The sequence below is a fragment of the Chelon labrosus genome (assembly GCF_963514085.1).
Source record: "Chelon labrosus genome assembly, chromosome: 4".
NCBI lineage: Eukaryota > Metazoa > Chordata > Actinopteri > Mugiliformes > Mugilidae > Chelon > Chelon labrosus.
In genome coordinates this window covers 6496994-6520974 of record NC_140340.1, presented here as the reverse complement: position 1 = coordinate 6520974, position 23981 = coordinate 6496994, and the positions used below count along the sequence as shown (strand labels likewise).

Below are 23981 nucleotides of genomic sequence, written 5' to 3'. Positions count from 1 at the left end.
ATGTCCAGAGCCTTGCCTCTGCGCCGCCACACAGCGGTCTGCCAACCCTCAGCTGCTGCCAGATGGTCCACGCTTGGCCTTTTGACACGACACTGGGATTGACGTGCTTCTTTTTTCTCTTTTTTTTTTTTTTTTTTTTTACAGACGTGGGGTCGGTGGAGGGCCTGGCGTACCACAGGGGCTGGGATATGTTGTATTGGACCAGCTACACCACCTCCACCATCACCCGCCACACTGTGGATCAGAGCCGCTGGAGCGCCGTCGACCGGCACACCGTGGTCACCATGTCAGGAGACGACCACCCGAGGGCCTTCGTCCTCGACGAGTGTCAGGGGTTAGAAGCGATTCAGTCCTTCGTTTCCCAATGTATACCCAAACTTTACACCTGTGACTATTATTGATTATTTCCCTATCCTGCAGACTAATGTTTTGGACCAACTGGAACGAACAGTCCCCCAGTATCATGCGCGCCACGCTGAATGGCGCCAACGTCCTCGTGATCATCGGCACCGACATCCGAACCCCTAACGGCCTGGCCATAGACCACCGCGCCGAGAAGCTGTACTTCTCCGACGCCACGCTGGACAAGATTGAGCGCTGCGAGTACGACGGAAGCCGGCGCTACGTGAGTGGCATAAACACAGAGTGTGCTGCTGTCTTGCTTAGTCCTTTCAAGTCTGTTGAGATCTCGAATGGCTCACGGCTGTGGCTGCGCTTCCCCCTGCAGGTGGTGCTGAAGAATGAGCCGGTCCATCCCTTCGGCCTGGCCGTGTACGGAGACTACATCTTCTGGACCGACTGGGTGAGGAGGGCCGTGCTCCGGGCGGACAAATACACGGGCGGGGACATGAAGGTGCTGCGTGCCGACATCCCTCAGCAGCCCATGGGCATTGTCGCGGTGGCCAACGACACTAACAGCTGTAAGTTTATACATACAATGAGGGATTTACTCGTTTTTTAGCAGTGACTGTTTCAGGAAGAGCATAAAGTGTAGGACTGCATGATATGAAAAAAAGATGACCGTGCATATTGCGATTTTGCGAAATTTAAAAAAATGGAATTAAACCATTGAGAGTTTATCACACTGGTGTAAAAACAGTAAACTATAATAATAAGAAGAATAAGAATAAATTAAGCTATTAGTGGTCTAATTGCAATTAACCAATCCACTGAATCCACTGATTCACAGTGTTGCACACAGTGACCACATAATCTGAATATTCATTTATTATTTAAGAGATTAAGGGCTTTAAAATGTATCACTATAAAAGTGTAAATTTGACAAATAATTCAGTTCATATTGCACTAATGCACGTAAACCATGCACAGAGCTCCAACAATTTTTTGTACCTATTTAATGTTTACTTTTTTATCTCCTGCGTGCACCGTCCTTAAACTGTGCGCTGCTGCAACACTGCAGCTTTCCCCACTGTGGCATGAATAAAGGATCATCTTATCTTAGAATACTGTATATAACTATTTTTTATTTTTACAATAAGTCGGTGAATTATTTGTAAGGCAGAAACTGAGATGATATCTTTAAACGTTGCTTCTTTTTGCCTCATTTTCTTGTCTGCATCATTTTAAATCAACGCAGTTTTACACCGTTTTCTGCCTTTTCTTTTCCCTCGAGCCGCCTCGTTCAGCAGGCTCTCCGGCCCGCACCGGCCGCACGAGGCGAGAGCTTGCTCTACCGGCTGCGAAATCCTATTTAGATTGAGTCACGCTGAATTATGCATTCAGCCGAGGCAGAGCCGCTGCCACATTCATGCAGCCGTGTCTGTTTTGCCGATGCGGACGCGCGTGCCCGTGTGTCGAGGGATCGAATGCGACGTCAGGGGTTCTCGGTCGGCTGTGCGTGCCTACAGCACGTGCGGGTTTGTGGGTCTTAACTTTCCTCGTGACTTCACAGGTGAGTTCTCCATGTGTCGTGTTAACAACGGAGGATGCCAGGACCTGTGCTTGCTGACCTCTGACGGAAGGGTCAACTGCAGCTGTCGGGGTGACAGGAAGCTTTTGGAGGACAACACCTGCATAGGTAATACAAGAAACTAACGTCTGGCTTAACCCTTTATGACCCACTGAAGATAAACTCCTAAAACCCGAGTGCTTCTGACAGCCTGAAAACAATATCATATACCAATCAGCCGCAACATTATGACCACTGACAGGAGAAGGAAATTACATTGACCGTCTTGTGACAATTCAGTATTCTGCTGGGAAACTTTTGGACCTGGCATTCATTTGTGTGGATGTTAGTTAGACATGTAGCACCCACCTAGACCAGACCAGGCACCCCCACCCCATAGCAATGACACTCCTTGATGGCAGGATGCAGCCTGACACAGGCAAACACCACAGACACCACAGGACACCCTCAGAAGGCCCATGTCCATTCTCTAATGAGTCAGGACTCTTTTGGAGGCACAAGGGAGACCTATACAATATTAGGAAGGTGGTCATAATGTTATGCCTGATAGGTGTATAAAGCACCCTCATGTCACATCTGGCTCTAAAGGGAGGAACATGCAAATTCCCCTTAGAATCCTAAAGCGATATATACTCACATATGTTTCGGCCAGTCCTAAAGGGGGGTTGAGATGGAAGTTTGGTGAAACCAGAAGTTTTAGGCGCTGAGAGTGAAGTGTGGACGCCTTTAAAAGCTTTAAGACACAACTGCAGTGAACAGACGAAAAAATAAATATTAAAAAAAACTCAGATCAATATTTATTGTGACCACCCTTTGCCATCCCTCTGTGCTCTTGCTCTCGGAATTTCAAGGCACTTGCCAAGAGGGTTGCTCCGAGCAGTTTGGAGAACTCGCCTCAGTTCTTTGGATGTATGCCGCCTCTCCGTTGGTTGTGTCTCTCCGTGTAATCCTGGACTGACTCAGTGATTTTCAGATGGGGGGGGAGGGGGGGTCCGCGCGGGGGCCGTGTACTGCGAGACCTGTTACTCTTATCACTGAGGATTTTTTGTACGGCTCTGGCTGTTTGCTTGGGGCCGCTGCCATGCGCTGCTGAATATTTTTGGAACGGATCGAACGCCTCCCTGACAGGAATGCATGATGGACGAAGCTGCAGACTTTTAAATCTTCTAAAACATTTGTCTTTTAGCATTTTTTAACAACGTGTGTTGATTCTGATGAGCAGGCACTCTTCTGCACAGGCCAGAAGTAATAGGCACAACTAATATTTCGTTGGACCGCCTTTAGCTTTGGTTACAGCACGCATTCTCTGTGGCATTGTTTCGATAACCTTCTCCAATGTCACCAGATTTATTTCCATCCAGTGTTGCATTAATTTTTCACCAAGATCTTGTATTGATGATGGGAGAGTCTGACCACTGCACAAAGCCTTCTCCAGCACATCCCAGAGATTCTCAATGGGGTTAAGGTCTGGACTCTGTGGTGGCCAATCCATGTGTGACAATGATGTCTCATGCTCCCTGAACCACTCTTTACCAATCTGAGCCCCATGAATCCTGACATTGTCATCTTGGAATATGCCCGTGAACATCAGGGAAGAAAAAATCCATTGATGGAATAACCTGGTCATTCAGTATATTCAGGTAGTCAGCTGACCTTTGGACACATAATGTTGCTGAACCTTGACCTGAGCAACTGCAGCAACCCCAGATCATAGCACTGCCCCCACAGGCTTGTACAGTAGACACTAGGCATGATGGGTGCATCACTTCATCTGCCTCTCTTCTTACCCTGATGCCCCCATCACTCTGGAACAGGGTAAATCTGGACTCATCAGACCACATGACCTTCTTCCATTGCTCCAGAGTCCAATCTTTATGGTCCCTAGCAAATTGAAGCCTTTCTTTCCAGTTATCCTCACTGATTGGTGGTTTTCTTAAGGCTACGCAGCTGTTCAGTCCCAATCCCTTGAGTTCCCTTCACATTGTACATGTGGAAATGCTCTTACTTTCACTATTAAACATAGCCCTGAGTTCTACTGTTGTTTTTCTTTGATTTGATTTCACCGACCACATTTCTTCCTCAAAGACGATGGTTCTCCACTATCCTTCCAGTTTTTAATAATGCGTTGGACAGTTCTTAACCCAGTTTTAGTAGTTTCTTCAATCTCCTTAGATGTTTTCTCTGCTTGATGCATGCCAATGATTTGACCCTTCTCAAACAAACTAACATCTTTTCCACAACCACAGGATGTGTCTTTAGACATGGTTGTTTAAGAAATGAGAAGCTACTCATTGCATCAGTTGGGGTTAAATAACTTGTTGCCAGCTGAAAGATAATCACCCATGCAGTAATTATCCAATAGGAGGCTCATACCTATTTGCTTAGTTAAATCCAGGTGTCGACTTTTTCTTTTTGTCCAGGCAGTGTATATCTTTCTAAGTGCCTTATTCTGTCTTCATCCCTCAGCTCTCAACACGACATGTAACAACATCGATGAGTTTGAGTGTGGAAATGGAGACTGTGTGAACTACACCCTGACTTGTGACGGCAGGGCCCACTGCAAGGACAAGTCTGATGAGAAACAGTCCTACTGCTGTGAGTGGAATGCTTTTCTCAGTCAAAACACTTTCAGGCGTTGTTGATCTTTGTAACTCGAGTCTGTCCTCTCTTGCGTTCAGCCTACCGCGTGTGCAAGAAGGGCTACCGGCGATGTGTGAATGGCCGGTGCGTGGGGCACAGCTCCTGGTGCAACGGGCAGGACGACTGCGGGGACAACTCTGACGAGCTCTTCTGCAACAGTGAGTCAAGTCGTCCACTTAGGCACATTTATTATATTTTAAGTACATGAACACCAACTGTCTGTTTTCTTTTTTTCCTCACACGTGACAGCCACACTGTGCTCGGCGGATCAGTTCCAGTGCAGAGACGGCGGCTGCATCACCAACTCTAGCAAGTGCAACCAGAAAGTGGACTGTGACGACGCCAGCGATGAGATGAACTGCAGTAAGTTAGAGTGATCGGATCCGGTGATCAAATAGATGTGACGGCGAAGTCAGCGCTTTGCTGCGAGGCTTAAACTCTTGCTGCTCCTTGTGTTAAAGACGCCACAGACTGCTCCAGCTACTTCCACCTGGGAGTGAAGGGAGTGACATTTCAGAAGTGCGAGTTCACCACACTCTGCTATGCACCTTCGTGGCAGTGCGACGGAGCCAACGACTGTGGAGACTTCTCGGATGAAAGAAACTGTCCAGGTACTGTAATAGCATTTCACAGCTACAAGTTACGTACATTAGGAAAAGGTGAAAATATATTTTTTCTTAGATGGATTAGAGCAAAAATAAGATTATGCCGAAAGGAATGGGAACAAATACAATAAATGTTTTCATCCAATAAATTGTGGTTTGGGAGGTAGTTCTCCTTGAAAAACGTGGCAATGAAAGTTTAATTTCTTTTTTTTTTAACCGTCATGCCGGATTAGCTTTTTTTTTTAATGTTTTCTTCTTAAACTTTTCTGTCCGTCGCCAGGGGGCGGGAAAACTAAGTGTCCGGTGCCCTTCTTCGCCTGTCCCAGTGGACGTTGTATCCCAATGAGCTGGACCTGTGATAAGGAGAATGACTGTGAGAATGGCGCAGACGAGCTTAACTGTGGTAAGTTGACAAACACCGGAAATGAAAAGAAGTGAAGTCCAATACATGGTTCTGTGCATGTATTTTTCTATTTCTCACTGTCCATTCCCCCCGGTCCACTAGAAAAGTCCTGCTCAGCCACCCAGTTTGAGTGTAGGAACCACCGCTGCATTTCCAACCGCTGGCTGTGTGACGGGGCGGACGACTGCGGAGACGGCAGCGACGAAGACACCAAGTGCAGTGAGTGCTTTTGACGGCAGGCCATTCTGATGGAACATAGAAACAAGCACATCTTTTTTTGTGTGTTAGTTAATTGCACTGGCAACTGCAGAACGTAATATTGCATTAAAATACCTAAAGATGTTTAGGTCCCCCTAGTACTTAAAACCAAATCTGACCTCTTAGGGCATGGACATGGGATCTCTGTTGATGTCCTCCAGTGTCCTCCTGGCCATGGGACATTAGCAGTGGATTCTTTAAGTCCTCTGGGTTATGGTCCTCTTTAGACCGACCTTGTTCTGGCGTCTCCCACAGATTCAAAGTCTGATTGGACGTGGGTCCGTATCAAAGTAACATCTACATGAATGCCGGGATTCCCAGTTTCATGGCAGAATAAGACAATGTAGAGTATTAACTTTATCTATCAGTGTGTGTACACCAATCAATCATAACATTATGACCACCGACAAGAGAAGAAAACAACATTGACCATCTGGGAAATTTTTGGACCTGGCATTCATTGGTGTTGATGTTACTTAGACATGTAGCACCCACCTAGACCAGACCAGGCACCCCCACCCCATAGCAATGACACTCCTTGATGGTAGCAGCCATCCCCAGCAGGATGCAGCCTGACACAGACACACACACAAAAACACTTTAGGAACAACTAAAAAAAACCTGAAGAACAGCACAAGGTGTTGACCTGGCCTCCAAATTCACTAGATCCCAAACTGATCAAGTATCTGTGGGATGATCCACAGAGGCCCCTCCCCTCAAAGCCCCCCCCACTAACACCATTCTGTTGCCAGACACCACAGGACACCCTCAGAAGGTCCATGTCCATTCTCTGATGAGTCACAACTGTTTTGGAGGCACAAGGGAGACCTACACAGTATTAGGAAGGTGGTCATAATGTTATGTATGATCGGTGTATAATGTATCAGTAGGGAAACATCCAGCCCACCAAAAGCCTCCCAATTCTGAAAATGTAGGGAGGATAGCTGGTGTTCTTTTCCATCTATATGGATTTAACAACTGAGATGGCAATAATTAGCTTGAATGATCTAATCTGTGTGTGTTAGACGCGCCTGCTCAACAGACATTATAAATGCATCCGTCACCTTTTTATCCGCCAGCAGACGCAGCCCAATGCAGGAGTCGGGCCTACCTCACTCATTAAACTGTGCTCCCTTCAGTAGTTGTGCTCTGGATAGCTCTAGCCGGATGGGCGAAGCTGAAACAAATCACGATGTTTTATGAATTTCATGTGTCAAAATTCATAGCTCTGAATTAAAATTGGATTTTATTTTTATGTTTATATACGGTTATTTAACTTTTTGCATGGTCAATTAGAGTGAGTCATAATAACAACCAAATCCCCACAGTGCGGGGAATAAAAAGCTGGAAATAGGTTTAATTAACTGAGCTAAAAAAAAAAAAAGATAGAGCCAAATGCCAGCCTTGTGCGACAATAGAAAATGGATCAAATCTTGGATGCTGCGTAATAGCGTCAAAGCCGTTTTAAGTTAATTAACATTTCTTGCCAGTCAAGACAGCATTCTGCAATTACTTTTCCAGAATTACTGATTTTAACGCTCATTCCTTTATTAACTTCCTCTGCGGTGCAGCATTTTGAGGTTAGGCTTTTTTTTTTTTAAACACCTTTTATAGTTTCTAAATACAGAGACAAGCCAAAACACCCCACCCCGACTTATCAGACAGCACATGCTATACAGAGTTAGACCAGGAGAGGTGCAAAATATAGTCATAATTGATCAAGACAATAATAATAATAATGACATAATGAGTAATATAATAATAATGATAATAATACTGTGATGATACAATATAAAATTTAACAAAAAAGCAGCTCTAGTTTGTCTCCTGTCCACAGTATGTAATCATGAGTTGAAGGTAACCAGTCATCAGTAGCCATACTCTGTGTCCCTGAATTTGAGGTTTGCAAGGGGAGACGTTATTCTATTCAGAAAACTGTCTGCCCATCAATAGCAGACTTTTCAGATCTGCAGGTATATAATCAAGGAAGGGTGTCCTTACCCTTTACAACAGCTTGCAACCTCTCATGAGGGAGGATATTAAAGATCTCCCTGTACCAGAGACTGACACTAGGTGAGAGAGGTTTGACACAGTTTTACAGTACACACTTTCGAGCAACTAGAAAAAAAAATTCAAACAGCTTATAATGTGATGCAGTGAGATGTAAATCCCTAGACAGAAGGCCTTGGAGGAAAATTATTTATTTTAAATATCCCGCTAACTACCTTTGAAATAAGTGACCAAAATCTGGAAATCAGTGTACGTTCCCAAACGTAATGGAAATGCGTCCCCCTTTCTACGGTGCACTTGGTACATAGAGGAGAAATGGAGTGGTTGAGGTTAGGCTTTTTATGAGTCTGTTCACTCTCATATGATCTGTTAAGGTAAAAAGATGGAGGGGGAATGGAATGAAATGGGCCGAGGGGGTGGGATGGATAAGGGGTTGTGGGGAACGGATGAAAGGGGTCGGAGGGGATGGAATGAAAGGGGTCGAATAGCTGAGGAGATGGGATGGAAAGGGGTCGAGGGGATGGGATGAAATGGGTCGAAAGGCTGGGATGAAAGGGGTTGATGGGATGGGATGAAAAGGGGTCGAGGGGATGGGATGAAAGGGGTCGAAAGGCTGGGATGAAAGGGGTTGATGGGATGGGATGAAAAGGGGTTGAGGGGATGGGATGAAAGGGGTCAAAGGGATGGGATGAAAGGGGTTGATGGGATGGGATGAAAAGGGGTTGATGGGATGGGATGAAAAGGGGTTGAGGGGATGGGATGAAAGGGGTCAAAGGGATGGGATTAAGAGGGGTTAAGGGGATGAGATGAAAAAGGGTCAAAGGGGTGGGATGACAAGGGGTTGAAGGGAAAACATAAAGGGGGTGGAATGTGTAGACAGATGATGGTAGAGGATCCCGGGGTGGGGGTACATCTCAGGAAGCTTTGGGTTCCTTGTCCCCTGGGATGGAGAGAAAAGAGAGGGATGGAAAGGGTGGGATCTGAGAACTGAAACGAAATGATATGGGGCGTGATCTGGTTTCTGAACCTAAGTTATAATAACTTCATTTAATCTACAGGACAATAATCACAAAGGCATTAAAAAACTCTTTCCTTCACAGAGACTAAAACTTGCAGTCCATCAGCATTCCATTGCCCTGGGTCCCATATGTGTATTCCTCAGCACTGGAAGTGTGATGGCGACAAAGACTGTCACGACGGAGCTGACGAGAGTGTCAAAGCCGGCTGTGGTGAGTGCCAGCTGGGGCTGAATTTAGTCAAGACACAAAACATTTTATTAACCCTGTCAAACGCAGAAAGATACATGCCAATTCAAATAGGAATAAAACCATTTTATCTCATTCACTCTGCAAATATTTTTAGTCTTCAACAACACATGCAGCACCGACGAGTTCATGTGCCAGAACCGACAGTGCATTCCTAAGCACTTCGTGTGTGACCATGACAACGACTGCAGCGATGGCTCAGACGAGTCCCAGGAGTGCAGTAAGTGGACTCGTGACCTCTTATCACCAATGGGGCGATTTTAAAAGCTCTCAGCTCCTTGCGCCTTCTTTTTTAATTTATTTATTTACTTTTACAACAAGTGCCGTTTGTCTCCCTCAGATTATCCGACATGTGGACCCAACGAGTTCCGCTGTGCCAACGGTCGCTGTCTTATTCAAAGTTCGTGGGAGTGTGATGGAGACTTTGATTGCCACGACCACTCGGATGAAGCACCGAAAAACGTGCGCTGCAATGGACCAGGTTAGCCCTTCAGTTTGTAAATTGTGTGATCAGATTTTTCCCAAAAAGAAAAATGCAAGTGAGACGAGAACCAATAACTTTATAAAAGACATAGCAAGCATACAGACTGAGATGTCCATTACATTTAAATATTCATTTCGGGTGAGTATGTTAATGAAAGACTTCTTCTTATCTTTTTTTGCAACTGGAAAGCACCGTGTGTGCTGCCCCGGTTGAGATTTGCTCATCATTAATTTCCCATCTCATTACTTTATTTCACCGAACAGAGAAGAAATGCAATGACACCGCGTACGCTTGCAATAATGGAAACTGCGTCAACGAGACATTGCTCTGTGACCATAAAGACGACTGCGGCGATGGCTCTGATGAGCTGAATTGCTTTATTAATGAGTGCCTGAACAGCAAACTGAGTGGCTGCTCCCAGCTCTGCGAGGACCTCAAGATAGGGTTTAAGGTAAGTGAACAGCAGGAAGATTACGCCTCGACTTATCTAGCAAAAAAATGAGCAGCGTGGACTGTTGCTTTACCTGCTCCGTGCTCTGCTCCCTCACAGTGCAGATGCCACCCCGGCTTCCGTCTGAAAGACGACGGGAAGACGTGTGTCGACATAGATGAATGCACGACCACTTATCCCTGCACGCAGCGTTGCATCAACACGCACGGCAGTTTCCACTGTCTGTGTGTGGAGGGCTTCCAGCTTAGCCCCGAGAACCCCACCATATGCAAATCCATTTCTGGTAAGAAACGTGACAGATTATAAACATTCAGGCAGGTGTTTAAGGTAAATCCACTCACTCACGTTTGATGCCTCGCTCCCTGCAGATGAGGAACCTTTCCTTATTTTCGCCAACCGCTATTACCTACGGAAGCTCAACTTGGACGGCTCTAACTACACACTGCTCAAACAGGTGAGGCCCGCAGATACACGTAACCATTTGATGTGCGCGGAAAATCCTGCAAATCATCCTGCAGGGGGTTTATCTGCACCCCAGACTAATGCGGCTCCTGTTCTTTGACAGGGCTTGAACAATGCTGTCGCTCTGGACTTCGATTATCGCCAGCAGATGATTTACTGGACGGACGTGACCACCCAGGGCAGCATGATCCGACGCATGCACATCAACGGCAGCGATGTTCAGGTCAGTGTGGCAGCATCTTGTGTAAGGAAGATAAGGAGACTGTAAAATAAAAATACCTGCCTGCCTTCTCAACATCAAAACTACATTTTAAATTATAAATTAATCTGTGTGTGTGTTTGTGTGTGTGTGTGTGTGTGTGTGACGTGAACACGCAGGAAGAAGTAATTTAATCCTTCACTATTAGACACAGATTCTGCTTGTTCATTTCAGGTCCTTCACCGCACATCACTCAGCAACCCAGATGGTCTGGCGGTCGACTGGGTGGGAGGAAACCTGTACTGGTGTGATAAGGGACGGGATACTATTGAGGTGTCAAAGCTGAATGGAGCGTACCGGACAGTTCTGGTCAACACCGGGCTGAGGGAGCCTCGTGCCGTGGCTGTGGATGTGCGCTACGGGTAAGAGCCACACAGCAGAACTTTGACGAAGTACTAGCAAAGACTTTTTGGAGTCTTTGGAGCTTCACTATTGATCCTTGTTCTCCTTAGTTAAGGCTGGTAAATACTCTGGAAGAAGTGAGAAGTTTGTTCTCGTGAGAAGTTTGTTCTCGTAGAAATGCTAGCAGCCACTCTGTGAGCTCCCAGATGCTAATATTCGCAATGCGACCGCTAATCTCTTCTGGGTAGAGATCGTTATACTGAATGGCAAACCGAATAAATATCTTGCTGGGAACTACTGTTTTTTACAACCTGGACCTTATTTCTGGCATAACTCACCCGTTTACTCACCCGTATAACTTTGGTGTAATTTGTAGTCGTTGCGGAGATATTTAGATCAGCGTATATCCATATAGTGGGAGTGACTGGGGCACCGAAACGCAGCCTCTTTCTGAGCGTCGCACGCACCCGCGACGGTCGGCTTGTTTACCTGTAATTTGTTACAGTTTGTTACAGTAGTTTTTTGCAGCATCGCTGAATATTTTTCCGATTCTGTGGTTGTGGACGAACCATAGCAGTAGCAAATTACAGTTAAACAAGCAGACCGTCGCGGGTCAGAGATGACATCATCCAGGTCAAAAGACATCATCTGGGGTCTGTAGGTCAATCTACAGACCCCGGATGATGATAACAGATTACTCCGGACTCAATGAGGAATAGCATTAGTGTACGATGACAAAATATTGGTGAAATGCACGAGTTTCGCGGCAGATAATGCCTTGTTCAGAGGCTGCGTTTCGGTGCCCCAGTCACTCCCACTATATGGATATACGCAGATCTAATTATCTCCCGAAGGACTACAAATTACACAAAAGTTATATGAGTGAGTAAACGATCGTATTTTATGCCAGAAATAAGGTCCAGGTTGTAAAAAACAGTAGTTCCCCTTTAAACTTCCTACTATTTTCAGTGTTTTTGTCAGTCATAGTTTTAGTTAACAACTCCAAAGCATCTGGCAACTAAACAACTTGTTGTTTTCAGGCTTTAGACTTTTACGCTAAATCTGCCAATGTTAGCCAGATAGCTAAATTTCAACTGTTGTCGGGCAGTTATTAAATTAATCAATTGATTTTTTAATTATATATATTTACAGCTAGTACAGGAGAAAACACACAAAAACACAGTTGAAAAGACAAACGCAGTTAATTACAAATGTAAAACCGAAAACAGCGGTAATAAAAAATCACAACCAGATGAAGCAAAATGGAGTTTCCTCCCTGGGACGAAAAAAAGTGGACGTTAAATCTTCAAACTAACTAACTCAGATCATCCCTGACAGGTACCTGTACTGGTCTGACTGGGGTGACAACCCCCACATAGGGAGGATCGGGATGGACGGCACCAACAGGAGCGTCATTGTGGAGGATAAGATCACCTGGCCCAATGGCCTGACACTGGACTTTGTTAACGACCGCATCTACTGGGCTGACGCGCGGGAGGACTACATCGCCTTTGCCAGCCTGGATGGAACAAGCAGACACACAAGTAACTCATGCCAAAACAACAAAAACATGGACAGTGTCTCAAAGGACTTCTGTTTGTTATTACTGACTTATTTGTATTTGTGTCTTGTAGTTCTGACTCAGGACATCCCACACATCTTTGCCATGACTCTGTTCGAGGAGTACATCTACTGGACCGACTGGGAAACTAAGTCCATCAACAGAGCCCATAAGACGCAGGGGACCAACAAGACCATGCTGATCAGCACCCTGCACAGGCCGATGGACATTCACATTTACCACCCATACCGACAGCCCGAAGGTACGACCAAGTTCGCGGTCATTCACCACCACATCCAAACCTTCGTATACACCGATCAGGCATAACATTATGACCACTGACAGGACAAGTATGTAACATTGACCGTCTCGTGACATTACAATGTTCTGCTGGGAAACTTTTGGACCTGCAGAACATTGTAATGTTCATGTGGATGTTACTTAGACATGTAGCACCCACCTAGACCAGACCAGGCACCCCCACCCCATAGCAGTGACACACTCCTTGATGTCCTGACACATGCACACACACAGAAACGCTTTAGGAACTACTCAAAAAAACATGAAGAACAGCACAAGGTGTTGACCTGGCCTCCAAATTCACTAGATCCCAAACTGATCAAGTATCTGTGGGATGATCCACAGAGGCCCCTCCCCTCAAAGGCCCCCCCACTAACAACATTCTGTTGCCAGACACCACAGGACACCCTCAGAAGGCCCATGTCCATTCTCTGATGAGTCACAGCTGTTTTGGAGGCACAAGGGAGACCTACATAATTTTAGGAAGGTGGTCATAATGTTGTGCCTGATATGTTCTTGTTTTATTTGTGCTTAATCCTACTCGTTTACATTTCCCCCTCTCCTTCAGTGGCAGGCCACCCGTGCCAGACAAACAACGGGGGCTGCAGTAACCTGTGTTTGCTCTCACCTGGAGGGGGCTACAAGTGTGCTTGCCCAACTAACTTCTACCTGGCGGCCGACGGCAAACAGTGCCTGTCCAACTGCACCGCGAGTCAGGTGAGCCCGCTTGAGACTGTTGGTTTAGGTAATTCCTTATTAATTATTCACTGTCAAACTGGGCAAAGAATAACCGCCGTTTCTTCTGCTCCCTCAGTTTGTTTGCAAAAATGACAAGTGCATTCCATTTTGGTGGAAGTGCGACACCGAGGACGACTGTGGGGATCGCTCGGACGAGCCTGCAGACTGCCGTAAGTGACGAATACGTCCAGGTTGACTGTAAAAGTCGTGCTCTGATATACCGCCATTCATTGTTAATATTTGTCTCTGCAGCTGAATTTAAGTGCAGACCGGGCCAGTTCCAGTGTGGCACCGGCATCTGTACCAACCCAGCCTACATCTGTGACGGAGACAATGACTGTCAGGACAACTCCGACGAAGCCAACTGCGGTATATGTAGCCACGCACAGATTTTAAATTTAAATTCCGAAAGAGTTTGAACCCCTTTATTTACTCACTTTTTATTTATTGTATTTATTTTTTCCAGACATCCACGTGTGCCTGCCGACTCAGTTCAAATGCAGCCACCCCAGTCGCTGCATCCCCGGCATCTTCCGCTGCAACGGGCAGGACAACTGTGGAGACGGAGAGGATGAGAAAGACTGTCGTAAGTCATCCGGCTGTTTCTGCCCTGCTAGTGTCATCGTGGCTTCGGGTTAGGGTCACTTTGTCCACAGTTTCCACTTAGACATGCCGTGTCTTAAAATCCAATGAGCGGTTCGAAAATTGCTCAACATTTTCGTGCTCCCCCACAGGATCCTCTGTCCATTCTGACCTTTTCTCCAGCAATGCCCTCAGTCCAAATGGTGTTGCATAATGTGTTCGCCGTGACATTTGCTGAGCACATTCATTTTCCTCCGGGGGAGATCACATGAACTGTTCGCTTGTAACATCCATCCTGAGGTCAAAATTAGCATTTTAGCACATTTATCTGAAAAGACCATAAGAACAGAAAATCCACCAGGTCGTTATGTAATGAATTGTGCCGTTTCTAGGGCCCCGGCGGCGGCGGCAACTTAGACGCTGTGGTCTTTTCGATTGCCGTGAAATTCATCACTAGGTACCAGTATGTTTTTTTAAAATCTGTCTTTTGTCTTTTGTGCAGCGGAAGTAACATGTGCCCCCAACCAGTTCCAGTGTGCCAACACCAAGCGCTGTATCCCGCGGGTGTGGGTGTGCGACCGGGACAACGACTGCGTGGACGGATCTGACGAGCCTGCCAACTGCAGTAGGACGAGACGTTTTATTGCTAGCACCTCTACTTGTGAAAAAAAAAAAAAAAAGTCTCCTATGCAGCAGGAAAATTACTCTGTAATAGAACCTGACAGGTTATATTCATGGGAAGCTGTGAATGTCAGCAATATAGATGAAATCTGAATCCAGAGAACACTGCGCTGGTGTCCGGAACTTTAAAAAGCAAACATAAAACTGCACAGAAGAGTGATTATTTTCACAGCGGTTAATTTTAAAACGTCAATAAAAACAATTTTTGTGTGTGTGTGAATACGCCGGTGTCATCGTGACTTGCGTTAGCATGTCTAATCCAATAAATCCTCTCGGCTGCAGCTCAAATGACGTGTGGCGTGGATGAGTTCCGCTGTAAGGATTCGGGGCGCTGCATCCCAGCCCGGTGGAAGTGTGACGGAGAGGATGACTGCGGAGACGCCTCAGACGAACCCAAGGAGGAGTGCGGTAAGGATGCACAAGGAGAGTGAAGGATGTTAGCAGCAGGGCAACGCTGGCGCCTAATACGGCACGTCCTTTTGTGCGACAGATGAGCGAACGTGTGAGCCGTACCAGTTCCGCTGCAAGAACAACCGCTGCGTGCCCGGACGCTGGCAGTGCGACTACGACAACGACTGCGGGGACAACTCTGATGAAGACAAGTGTGGTAGGTTCCCTCCGTTTGGGACGGGGCACTCCCTCACTGTGTGAATGACGGTTTACTGTGTAATGCTGTGCCAGCTCTGCCGTGAGTAGTTCAAATGCAGGGTGCTGTAACGGTAAGCGGCGTGCCACCTTTCACTGTCGTTCGTTCGTTGCATTTACCCAACCGCCAGCATGGTTGGGGCATGATTTCTTTTTAGTTAATGTGGCCATCTGCACATCTCACATCATCTCGTGTCTGTTTTGCATTCCACACTGGCCAGTTGCTGTGCACCGGAGGTAGGTGTTGCCACAGTTTCAGATCAACTCTGGTACCTAGTTTGTGTGTCCCCAGCTTGTTTTTTGTTCCGCGAGCCTTTTCCTTCTTCCTTTTTCTTTATAATTTTTTTCTTTAATCCCCCCAGCTGTAGTAGTTCTTCAACTACACACAGCCTACCATCCCCACCTCTGTGCCCATTCAGTCAGCCCGGTGTTATGAATTATCTACCTGATTTTATTCATGTATGTCTCGCTCTCACCAGAGCACCTTGTGTTATTTTTATTTTTTTTCAGTCTGCTCTGTTCCCGCCTTTTCTTCTTCTTCTATTTTCCTGTCCTTTTTTGCCTCTCCTCCTTGCTCTTTGCCTCGTCTCTCCTTTCCTCCCGCCTTTCTAAGTGCGTTTCTCTCCGTCCCCAGTGCCTCGTCAGTGCTCGGAGAGCGAGTTTTCCTGCACGAATGGCCGCTGCATTGCCGGGCGCTGGAAGTGCGACGGGGACCACGACTGCGCAGACGGCTCGGATGAGGTACCGCTCGACCGTTTCCTCCCTAGTAGACCTTCCGCTTTTGAACCCAACACGCCATGGGCGCTAATGAAAGGGGTTCTGTGGTTTGCTTCAGGACGGCTGCGACGTGAGGTGTGACAGCGATCAGTTCCAGTGCAAGAACGGCCATTGCATCCCCATCCGCTGGCGATGCGACGCGGACGCCGACTGCATGGACGGCAGTGACGAGGAGAAATGTGACAGTGGCGGTGAGAAGCAAACTATTTTCTCTATGAAAGCAGCTGCTGATCTTATCACTGCTGACTCCTCGTTCCTCTTTCTCACCATCACATTTCAGCGGGTAGACACTGCCCCCTGGATGAGTTCCAGTGTAACAACACCCTCTGTAAACCCCTGGGTTGGAAGTGTGATGGGGAGGACGACTGCGGAGACAACTCCGATGAGAACCCAGAGGAGTGTGGTGAGAATCAGTGCATTTTCTTAGCCGTCGGCATATGACTGGAGATCATTTGACACTGCTTCCTTACAGTCCCGTTTCTTCCTTAATGCTCCTCTCTAGTTAAATTCCAGTGCCCTCCCACAAGGCAGTTCCGCTGCCATAATGACCGCGTGTGTCTGCCCGTGTCAAAAATCTGTGACGGCGTGAACAACTGTGGGGACAACAGCGATGAAGTCAACTGCCGTGAGTTTATTTAGTCTGGTTTATGTTTGTAAAGCTATTAGTGTGACGAATGCCAAGTTGCATGGACAATAGAAGTTCAATAAGGAGAGATCAAGTGGGAGAATGAAGTTACATGAACATGCAAAGTATTCCGGCGGCGAAGAGGGTAAAGCATCGTGGAGCTAAATCCCTGACAACGAATGAAAATAGTTGTCAGAGTTCAGACACTGGTGGTGGTGGAGGTGGCTCATGGAGGCTTTTGATGAAGGCTTCTTGGAGCAGGGCTATGCAATTACAAATTCAGTTGGGCCAAGTTTTAAAATCAAGAAATGTAGCCGGGCCAGGTGTTGGTAGGCGGCCAGTAAGCTGCTGGTAATGACCCATTTCAAATCAATACAGATCCAACACAATGTGATGAAAAATATGTCCCTTTCTTTCATAGTCTCCCTTTTAAATTTGGTGACTTGACAAAGGCATCTCAGAAAGTGCATAAAACCACAATAACAGAAATATTTTTTTTGTCCCTTAAATAAAAATCAAATAAATCGAATGAAAAAAATAAAATGAAATTCTGGAAATAGTAATTTTGGTCGCATCTTACCCAGGCATATCTCAGAGTGCATAAAAACAAAATGTGCAGTTTGTAGCAATAACATTTGTTTCTGGTCATATCTGAGCTTGGCACATTGCAAAGTGCATTCAAATGGATAAAAATCTTTTAGTACCCCAACGGACTCATGGCGTTTGAACTGGATGGTAAAATAAACAAGTGATTGTCAGTCCAGAAGGGCTCAAATCTACAGTTTTCATTGTCAATTCTACAATTCAGAGTTGAAAACGACATATTTTAGACTCTGTATTTTGGCACAACTGCTGTCAGCACCGCAGGATACGTGGAGTGTTGCATTCATGGTCTAAAAGCACTGTAGGAATTCCTGAAATCTTGCGAAAGGAGCTGCCCTCTGCATCTCTTCAATTCAATTCAACTCAGTTTTGTTCAGGCAGGTTGGATCACTGGCTGGGCCACATGTTGCCCGTTAGCTGCTAATTAAATGGGCCTTGCCTAAAGCGACAGATTTACAAGCAACTTAAAGACGAATGACTTGGAATGCCCAGAATGCCATCGAATATGTTCTTGGACAAGAGTGTTGATGTACAATTTGAGGCTGAAGGAGACAGAACATGAAGGGACAGATCAATACTGGACGTTCGCCTAATCTTTAAAACACATTTTAATTACAGTTGGATGTACGTTGCAGTTACTTATTAAGACAGCTTTGGCACGAGGTAATAACTTCTCCGTGACTTCTCCTGTTCTCATCCTAAAGAGCCTCATCCCACGCCTGTATGCCAAAAGGATGAGTTCACGTGCTCCAATGGCCGCTGCATCAGCAACGCCCGGCGCTGCGACAAGTTCAACGACTGCGAGGACTACGGTTCTGATGAAATCAGCTGCAACGAGAAAGGTCCGTTGTGCCACAGTGCATTTGTCTTAATGTCCGTTTTCTCAGTGTGATTGCATTCTCCCTGTTTTATTGCCCGCAGACACGTTGCAGAATGACTGTCGCAGGAACAGGACGGTGTGCGGAGATGGAGATGAAGCTCACTGCGTGGTGAACGGCACCGACTCTTTCTGCTCCTGCAAGCCTGGTTTCCAGTCCAGTGGAAATAACATATGCAAAGGTACAGTGTTTCTCTCCCCTGTCTCCATTTTCCACTACTTGTTGTGTCTATAAGTTGCACCAAGGCTGGAAACTATGTGCGATGCGTATCATGTGGCCTTGCGGTGTTCCACAGATAAGAACGAGTGCAAGCAGTTTGGAGTGTGTTCCCACATCTGCAACAACACCAAGGGTTCCTACAAGTGCAGCTGCCACAAGTACTTCACCAAAATCAATGACACCTGCAAGGCAGATAGTAAGTACTCCTAAACATTTGTCAGCCGTCCAAGCTTGTGTTTGTGTATTCACCCTGTGTAGAATTTTAATGCCTCCGTAAAAGCAAATCTGTGGCCTTGGGAATTGTGTTCTCGTGAAAGCAATATCTGAGGGACGCCTGAGGGAATGTTTTTTAATTTTGGTACAAACATTTACTTTGACTCAAGGATGAACTGATTAGAGTTTGGTGGTCCAAGGTCACTGCGATCTCATGTACGTCCCATTCCTGTGAAATCATTATTTTGGTAACGTCATCAAGAAAACAAGACCAACTTCCCTGCCTACAATTTTTTTGTGGTTGGTCTGGCCTGGTTGGTCTGGAACTACTATAATTTGCAGGGCCATCTCAATGCAGTGTTGCTTTTCTATGCTTTCTACACCATAATGAAATCCAAATGTTGTGTTACCAGACTCGTGTTCAGACAAGAATTGCCAGGGTGCTCAAGGATATCAATTTGGTGACCCCTGTAACCTTACAACTTAAGGATTTCTGTGCCAATTATGATAAAATTTCATGCAAATGTACTGTATGATAGAATGATAAAAAGGAAACTTTATATGCAAAAGGTCACTCTGTACTCTCTACTCTCTACTGAGTCTCGACAAAGACAGATGTGCCGGTTGGTTGAGGCGTACAAGTTCAAACTGGTCTAGTTGTGATTCTGCTGTCTTGCCTCAACTACAACGATCCGTTTGTCCCCAGCTCAGAGACAAGTCCTCTACATCGCAGACGACAATGAAATCCGCAGCCTGGACCCTTCCATGCCAAACTGGCGCTACGAGCAGGTCTTCCAGGGTGACGCCAACGTGCGCATCGATGCCATGGACCTGCACATCAAGACCAATCGCATTTACTGGACTAACTGGCACACGGGACGCATTTCCTCCTATGACTTGCCTTCCTCTTCCTCCTCCCCTAATAGCAACCGTAACCGCCGCCAGACTGACTCCAGGGTCACCAACCTTGAGGTAATGCTCTCTAGCGCTTGCCTCTTGTGTGCGTTTGCTTGCGAGTCCAGTGATGGAGGTTCTTGTTTCACTTTCTCCGCGTTCAGATTCCTGATCTGAAGATGCCACGCGGCATCGCCGTGGACTGGGTGGCAGGGAACTTGTACTGGACTGACTCCGGTAGAGATGTCATCGAGGTGGCTCAGCTTAGTGGAGGACACCACCGCAAAACCTTGATCTCCGGCATGATTGATGAGCCTTACTCCATTGTAGTTGACCCCCAGAGAGGGTGAGTGCGTCTTGGGAGACTGTGAGACATTGACAACGAAGTGTGGTAGGAGCGGTGATAAAATGAGGCCTTTAATTTTCATTTAAAAGGAAAATGTACTGGGCGGACTGGGGCAACCACCCAAAGATTGAAACAGCTGCTATGGACGGAACCATGAGGGAGACACTGGTAGAGGAGAACATCCAGTGGCCGACTGGTAAAATACGCACTTATAAAACACAAAAACACACATCATAATCACGTTGATCTGCTGTAAATAGAAAGTGTGTGTTCAAACCTCACCTATGACTGCTCTCTCTCTGTTTTCATAGGTCTGGCAGTTGACTACTTCAACGAGCGCCTGTACTGGTCTGACGCCAAGCTCTCCTTGATTTGCAGCGTTAGACTGAATGGCAGTGATGCCGTTGTGGCTGTAAACAGCATCAAAAACAGTTGAGTGGCAGTGGACGGTGTCGTGATCCATACTAATCCGCCTTTATCAGTCACTGGACTCGACCGCAACTCTTGTGTCTGTCTTTGTTTCTACGCAGAGCTCAAGCACCCCTTCAGCATTGACATCTTTGAGGACTATGTCTACGGTGTCACCTACATCAACAACTACGTCTTCCGAGTGAATAAGTTTGGCAGAGGCCCCATTGAGAACCTCACGACCGGGATGAACCACGCCACGGATATAGTGTTGCACCACCGTTACAAACAACCTGAAAGTGAGTAAACGATGTCAATAATCCCTTGGAGGGAAGTGGACTGATGCAAGGAAGTGTTTTTAAGAATTGCTCTCTCTCTCTCTCTCTCTCTCTCTCTCTCTCTCTGTCAGTGACTAATCCCTGTGACAGAAAGAAATGTGAATGGCTGTGTCTGCTAAGCCCCAGTGGACCGGTCTGTACCTGTCCCAATGGGCGCACGCTGGATAATGGCACATGTGTGGAGCTGCCCACCCCCACACTGCCTCCATCCCGTGAGTGAACAAACACAAGCGCTCCCACACATAGAACACCCACAGACGCCGACTTTTACATTCGAATGATTTTTGTCGCCGGCAGCTCACCCCAGTGGCCCCTGCTTGGTCCAGTGTTTGAACGGAGGCAGCTGTTTCCTGAACGCCCACAAGCAGCCCAAGTGTCGCTGCCAGCCTAATTATGGAGGAGATCGATGTGAGATTGATCAGTGCAGGGACTACTGCAAGAACGGAGGCACATGCACACCATCCCCCACAGGTATGATATGGAAATAGCAGCTCTGGGTTGAAATACAGCTTTTTGGTCATCGTACCGGTTCACCCTTCCTTCCATGTTCCTTCACGTATCCGTCCACCCACAGGTGCTCCTACCTGCCGATGCCTGACGGGCTTCACGGGGCCAAACTGTAACCTGCACACGTGTAAGGATTACTGCAAGAATGGAGGCAATTGTACCGTCAGTGCTGGAAACCAGCCAACCTGCAGCTGCCCCTCTGACTTCCTTGGCGACCAGTGCCAGTATAGTGAGTGTTCCCACTCACTCAACCTGGCAGTTTAAAATGTTGAAATGTTTGTGCCGACCAAGAGTACATGAATCGTGCCCTTACATGTTTTTGTGCGTGTGTGTGTGTGTAGGAAGCTGTGAAGGCCATTGCCTGAACAAAGGTACGTGTCTGCAGAGTGAAGATGGCTCTAAGCGGTGCCGCTGTCCGTCCCAGTACACTGGCAGCACATGTGAGATCGACAAGTGTCACTACTGTCGGGACGGCGAGTGTATCCGCGGCAACGGCTTTGCGTCCACAGGGGACTTCACCTGTCGGTAAGAGCGCTCATGGACGCAGAATTTACTGTACGTCAAGGACAAACGAACTTGCGCTGCAAATTTTATTCATTTTTTTCTCATAGCTGCACAAATGGAAGAATCCAACCCAGCTGTTACACATGTGATTCAAATGAGTACTGTGCAAACGGCCAGTGCACCATAAATCCCGACTCTCGGCTTCCAGAGTGCAGGTATGTATTCATCAGTACTTGCTGTCATTCAGTGGGAATATCTTCATGTACCACTGCTTTGCATACGCACCATAGACTGTATATAAATATGCACAACGCGTTCCCACTTCCTTGCATTGGCCAAACTGACGCTAGTTTCCTGGGGATACAGGCAACGGCGTCTTGCGACTTTGGAGCCAGAGTCTTTGCAGTACGGTCCAAGTGTTGAGCCACGATTCATGACCCGCCCACACTTCCTCCAGACTCACTCGCATTTTCATTTAATTAATACTACGCTCTGCTCTACCTCCACCTTTTCTTACAAGGAAATGTTGCATTATACACTGTTTTTATTTACTTTTCTTTTTTTTTTTAAACAACTCTCAGGGACCCACGGGACTGTTTCATGGAGCAGGTGACTTGGCAACTGGTAGTTGCCATTATGTCACATCCTGCTTCTATAGCGTAAAATAACTAACTAAAACTAAACTTAAACAAAAAATTGACACTTGAACATGCATCAACATTATATGAACTACCTAAAATGACAGAAACCATCCTTGGATAAAAATTATTTGACGTGTATTTTAGCGTTTTAGTTTGACCCAAGTCCCATCCACTAACATGGAGGGGGTGGAGCTTATGACCTATACTGCAGCCAGACACCAGGGGGAGCTCTACTCGCTTAGGCTTCACTTTTAAAGAGCTGTTCCGTCCTTCTTTGTACAGTCTGATACACACTTATCACTTTTTTTCCTTTCTTCTTGTGTGTGTTTAGATGTTCAGCTGGCTGGGTGGGGCATCGCTGTGAGACTGTGGCCACCACTAGCAATGACTCAGGCTCAGGCGGACGTAAGCCGGCATTTGCATGATATATATTGATGATGATGATCATGTGTATTGTTAAAACTGTTCAGCATTGATTTTTTTGTTTTTTTAATATTTTTTTTTTTATGCAGGCACAGCCTCCATAGTGATCCCAGTGCTGTTACTGTTGCTTCTGGTTCTCCTGGCTGCAGGAGCACTGATCTGGTACAGAAAACGAATGAAAGGGTGAGTAAGAGGCTAACATTATAGAGCACTGAAAACATGAGACAATGGAGATCTCTTTTTTTGTCTTCTCTTTTACTATTCTTTATCTTCCTTCCTTCTATCCTTTTCTTTAGTCTGCACTTGTTTACCCTCCTCCCTGTAATGGCATCTCTTTTGCTCCTCAGGTCTAGCCGGCCCGGCAAAACCGGCTCCAAACGCTTGCGGTAACGGTTGCCAGGGTTACACTTTTCCCTCCATTCCTTCTTTCAGCCCCGCATCCTGATGCTCTCTCTCTCTCTCTCTCTCTCTCTCTCTCTCTTCCTCTGTCTATCCCTTTAACCATAAGTCTTGGTTGCTGTGCAGTGTTTGGTCCTGTGGTTGAATGTTGCGCCATTCTCTCTGGTGTTCATGGGAGCTGTGGGCCATTCCCGCTCCCGCAGTATCGTCCCGTTCGGCTTCCCTCTTCAGAGCAGCTCCAGGGCAGATCTATTGAAAAGATGCATTGAATAGATCTGTCTGTGTATTACCCAGTGTGGAATCGATCTGCCATACAGTATTGTCCATCGTATTGTGCCATATTGTACGGTGTCGTGGTTTGTAATGTGGTAGTGTCTCTCGCAGTGACAGATGGAGAGCCCAACAGCATTCTTCCAAGCTCAGATTGGAAAATGTAACTCAAAAAAAATAAATAAATAAATAAAATCCAGCATTTATTGTACTCACAAGAATATACCGCAGTATATTTTAGAGGATTGATTGTGGAACGATAGAGACACTAACAGTCCTGGATGCAGGTGCACTGAGTCTGCATCTGACCTGGGCTACAT

At 46.4% G+C, this 23981-nt stretch overlaps 1 protein-coding gene across 1 annotated transcript in view; it reads left to right on the top strand.

The window, feature by feature from the left end:
* The window catches only part of LOC311486712 (low-density lipoprotein receptor-related protein 1-like), a 105113-nt gene that overhangs the window by 78437 nt on the left and 2695 nt on the right, over positions 1 to 23981 (top strand). The window contains 46 exon segments of the mRNA XM_084542674.1: positions 145 to 334; positions 421 to 625; positions 728 to 920; positions 1913 to 2038; positions 4397 to 4525; positions 4609 to 4728; positions 4820 to 4933; positions 5032 to 5181; positions 5456 to 5578; positions 5681 to 5797; positions 8947 to 9075; positions 9209 to 9331; positions 9452 to 9592; positions 9859 to 10046; positions 10146 to 10329; positions 10415 to 10500; positions 10612 to 10731; positions 10942 to 11129; positions 12448 to 12653; positions 12744 to 12932; positions 13539 to 13687; positions 13785 to 13878; positions 13961 to 14077; positions 14175 to 14294; positions 14793 to 14915; positions 15254 to 15379; positions 15462 to 15578; positions 16251 to 16357; positions 16452 to 16584; positions 16674 to 16796; positions 16896 to 17018; positions 18326 to 18463; positions 18543 to 18680; positions 18795 to 18914; positions 19638 to 19903; positions 19990 to 20171; positions 20261 to 20367; positions 20483 to 20602; positions 20702 to 20878; positions 20989 to 21129; positions 21215 to 21388; positions 21492 to 21653; positions 21766 to 21949; positions 22036 to 22143; positions 22901 to 22974; positions 23082 to 23175. Coding sequence (XP_084398800.1) covers positions 145 to 334; positions 421 to 625; positions 728 to 920; positions 1913 to 2038; positions 4397 to 4525; positions 4609 to 4728; positions 4820 to 4933; positions 5032 to 5181; positions 5456 to 5578; positions 5681 to 5797; positions 8947 to 9075; positions 9209 to 9331; positions 9452 to 9592; positions 9859 to 10046; positions 10146 to 10329; positions 10415 to 10500; positions 10612 to 10731; positions 10942 to 11129; positions 12448 to 12653; positions 12744 to 12932; positions 13539 to 13687; positions 13785 to 13878; positions 13961 to 14077; positions 14175 to 14294; positions 14793 to 14915; positions 15254 to 15379; positions 15462 to 15578; positions 16251 to 16357; positions 16452 to 16584; positions 16674 to 16796; positions 16896 to 17018; positions 18326 to 18463; positions 18543 to 18680; positions 18795 to 18914; positions 19638 to 19903; positions 19990 to 20171; positions 20261 to 20367; positions 20483 to 20602; positions 20702 to 20878; positions 20989 to 21129; positions 21215 to 21388; positions 21492 to 21653; positions 21766 to 21949; positions 22036 to 22143; positions 22901 to 22974; positions 23082 to 23175 — 6538 coding nt within the window.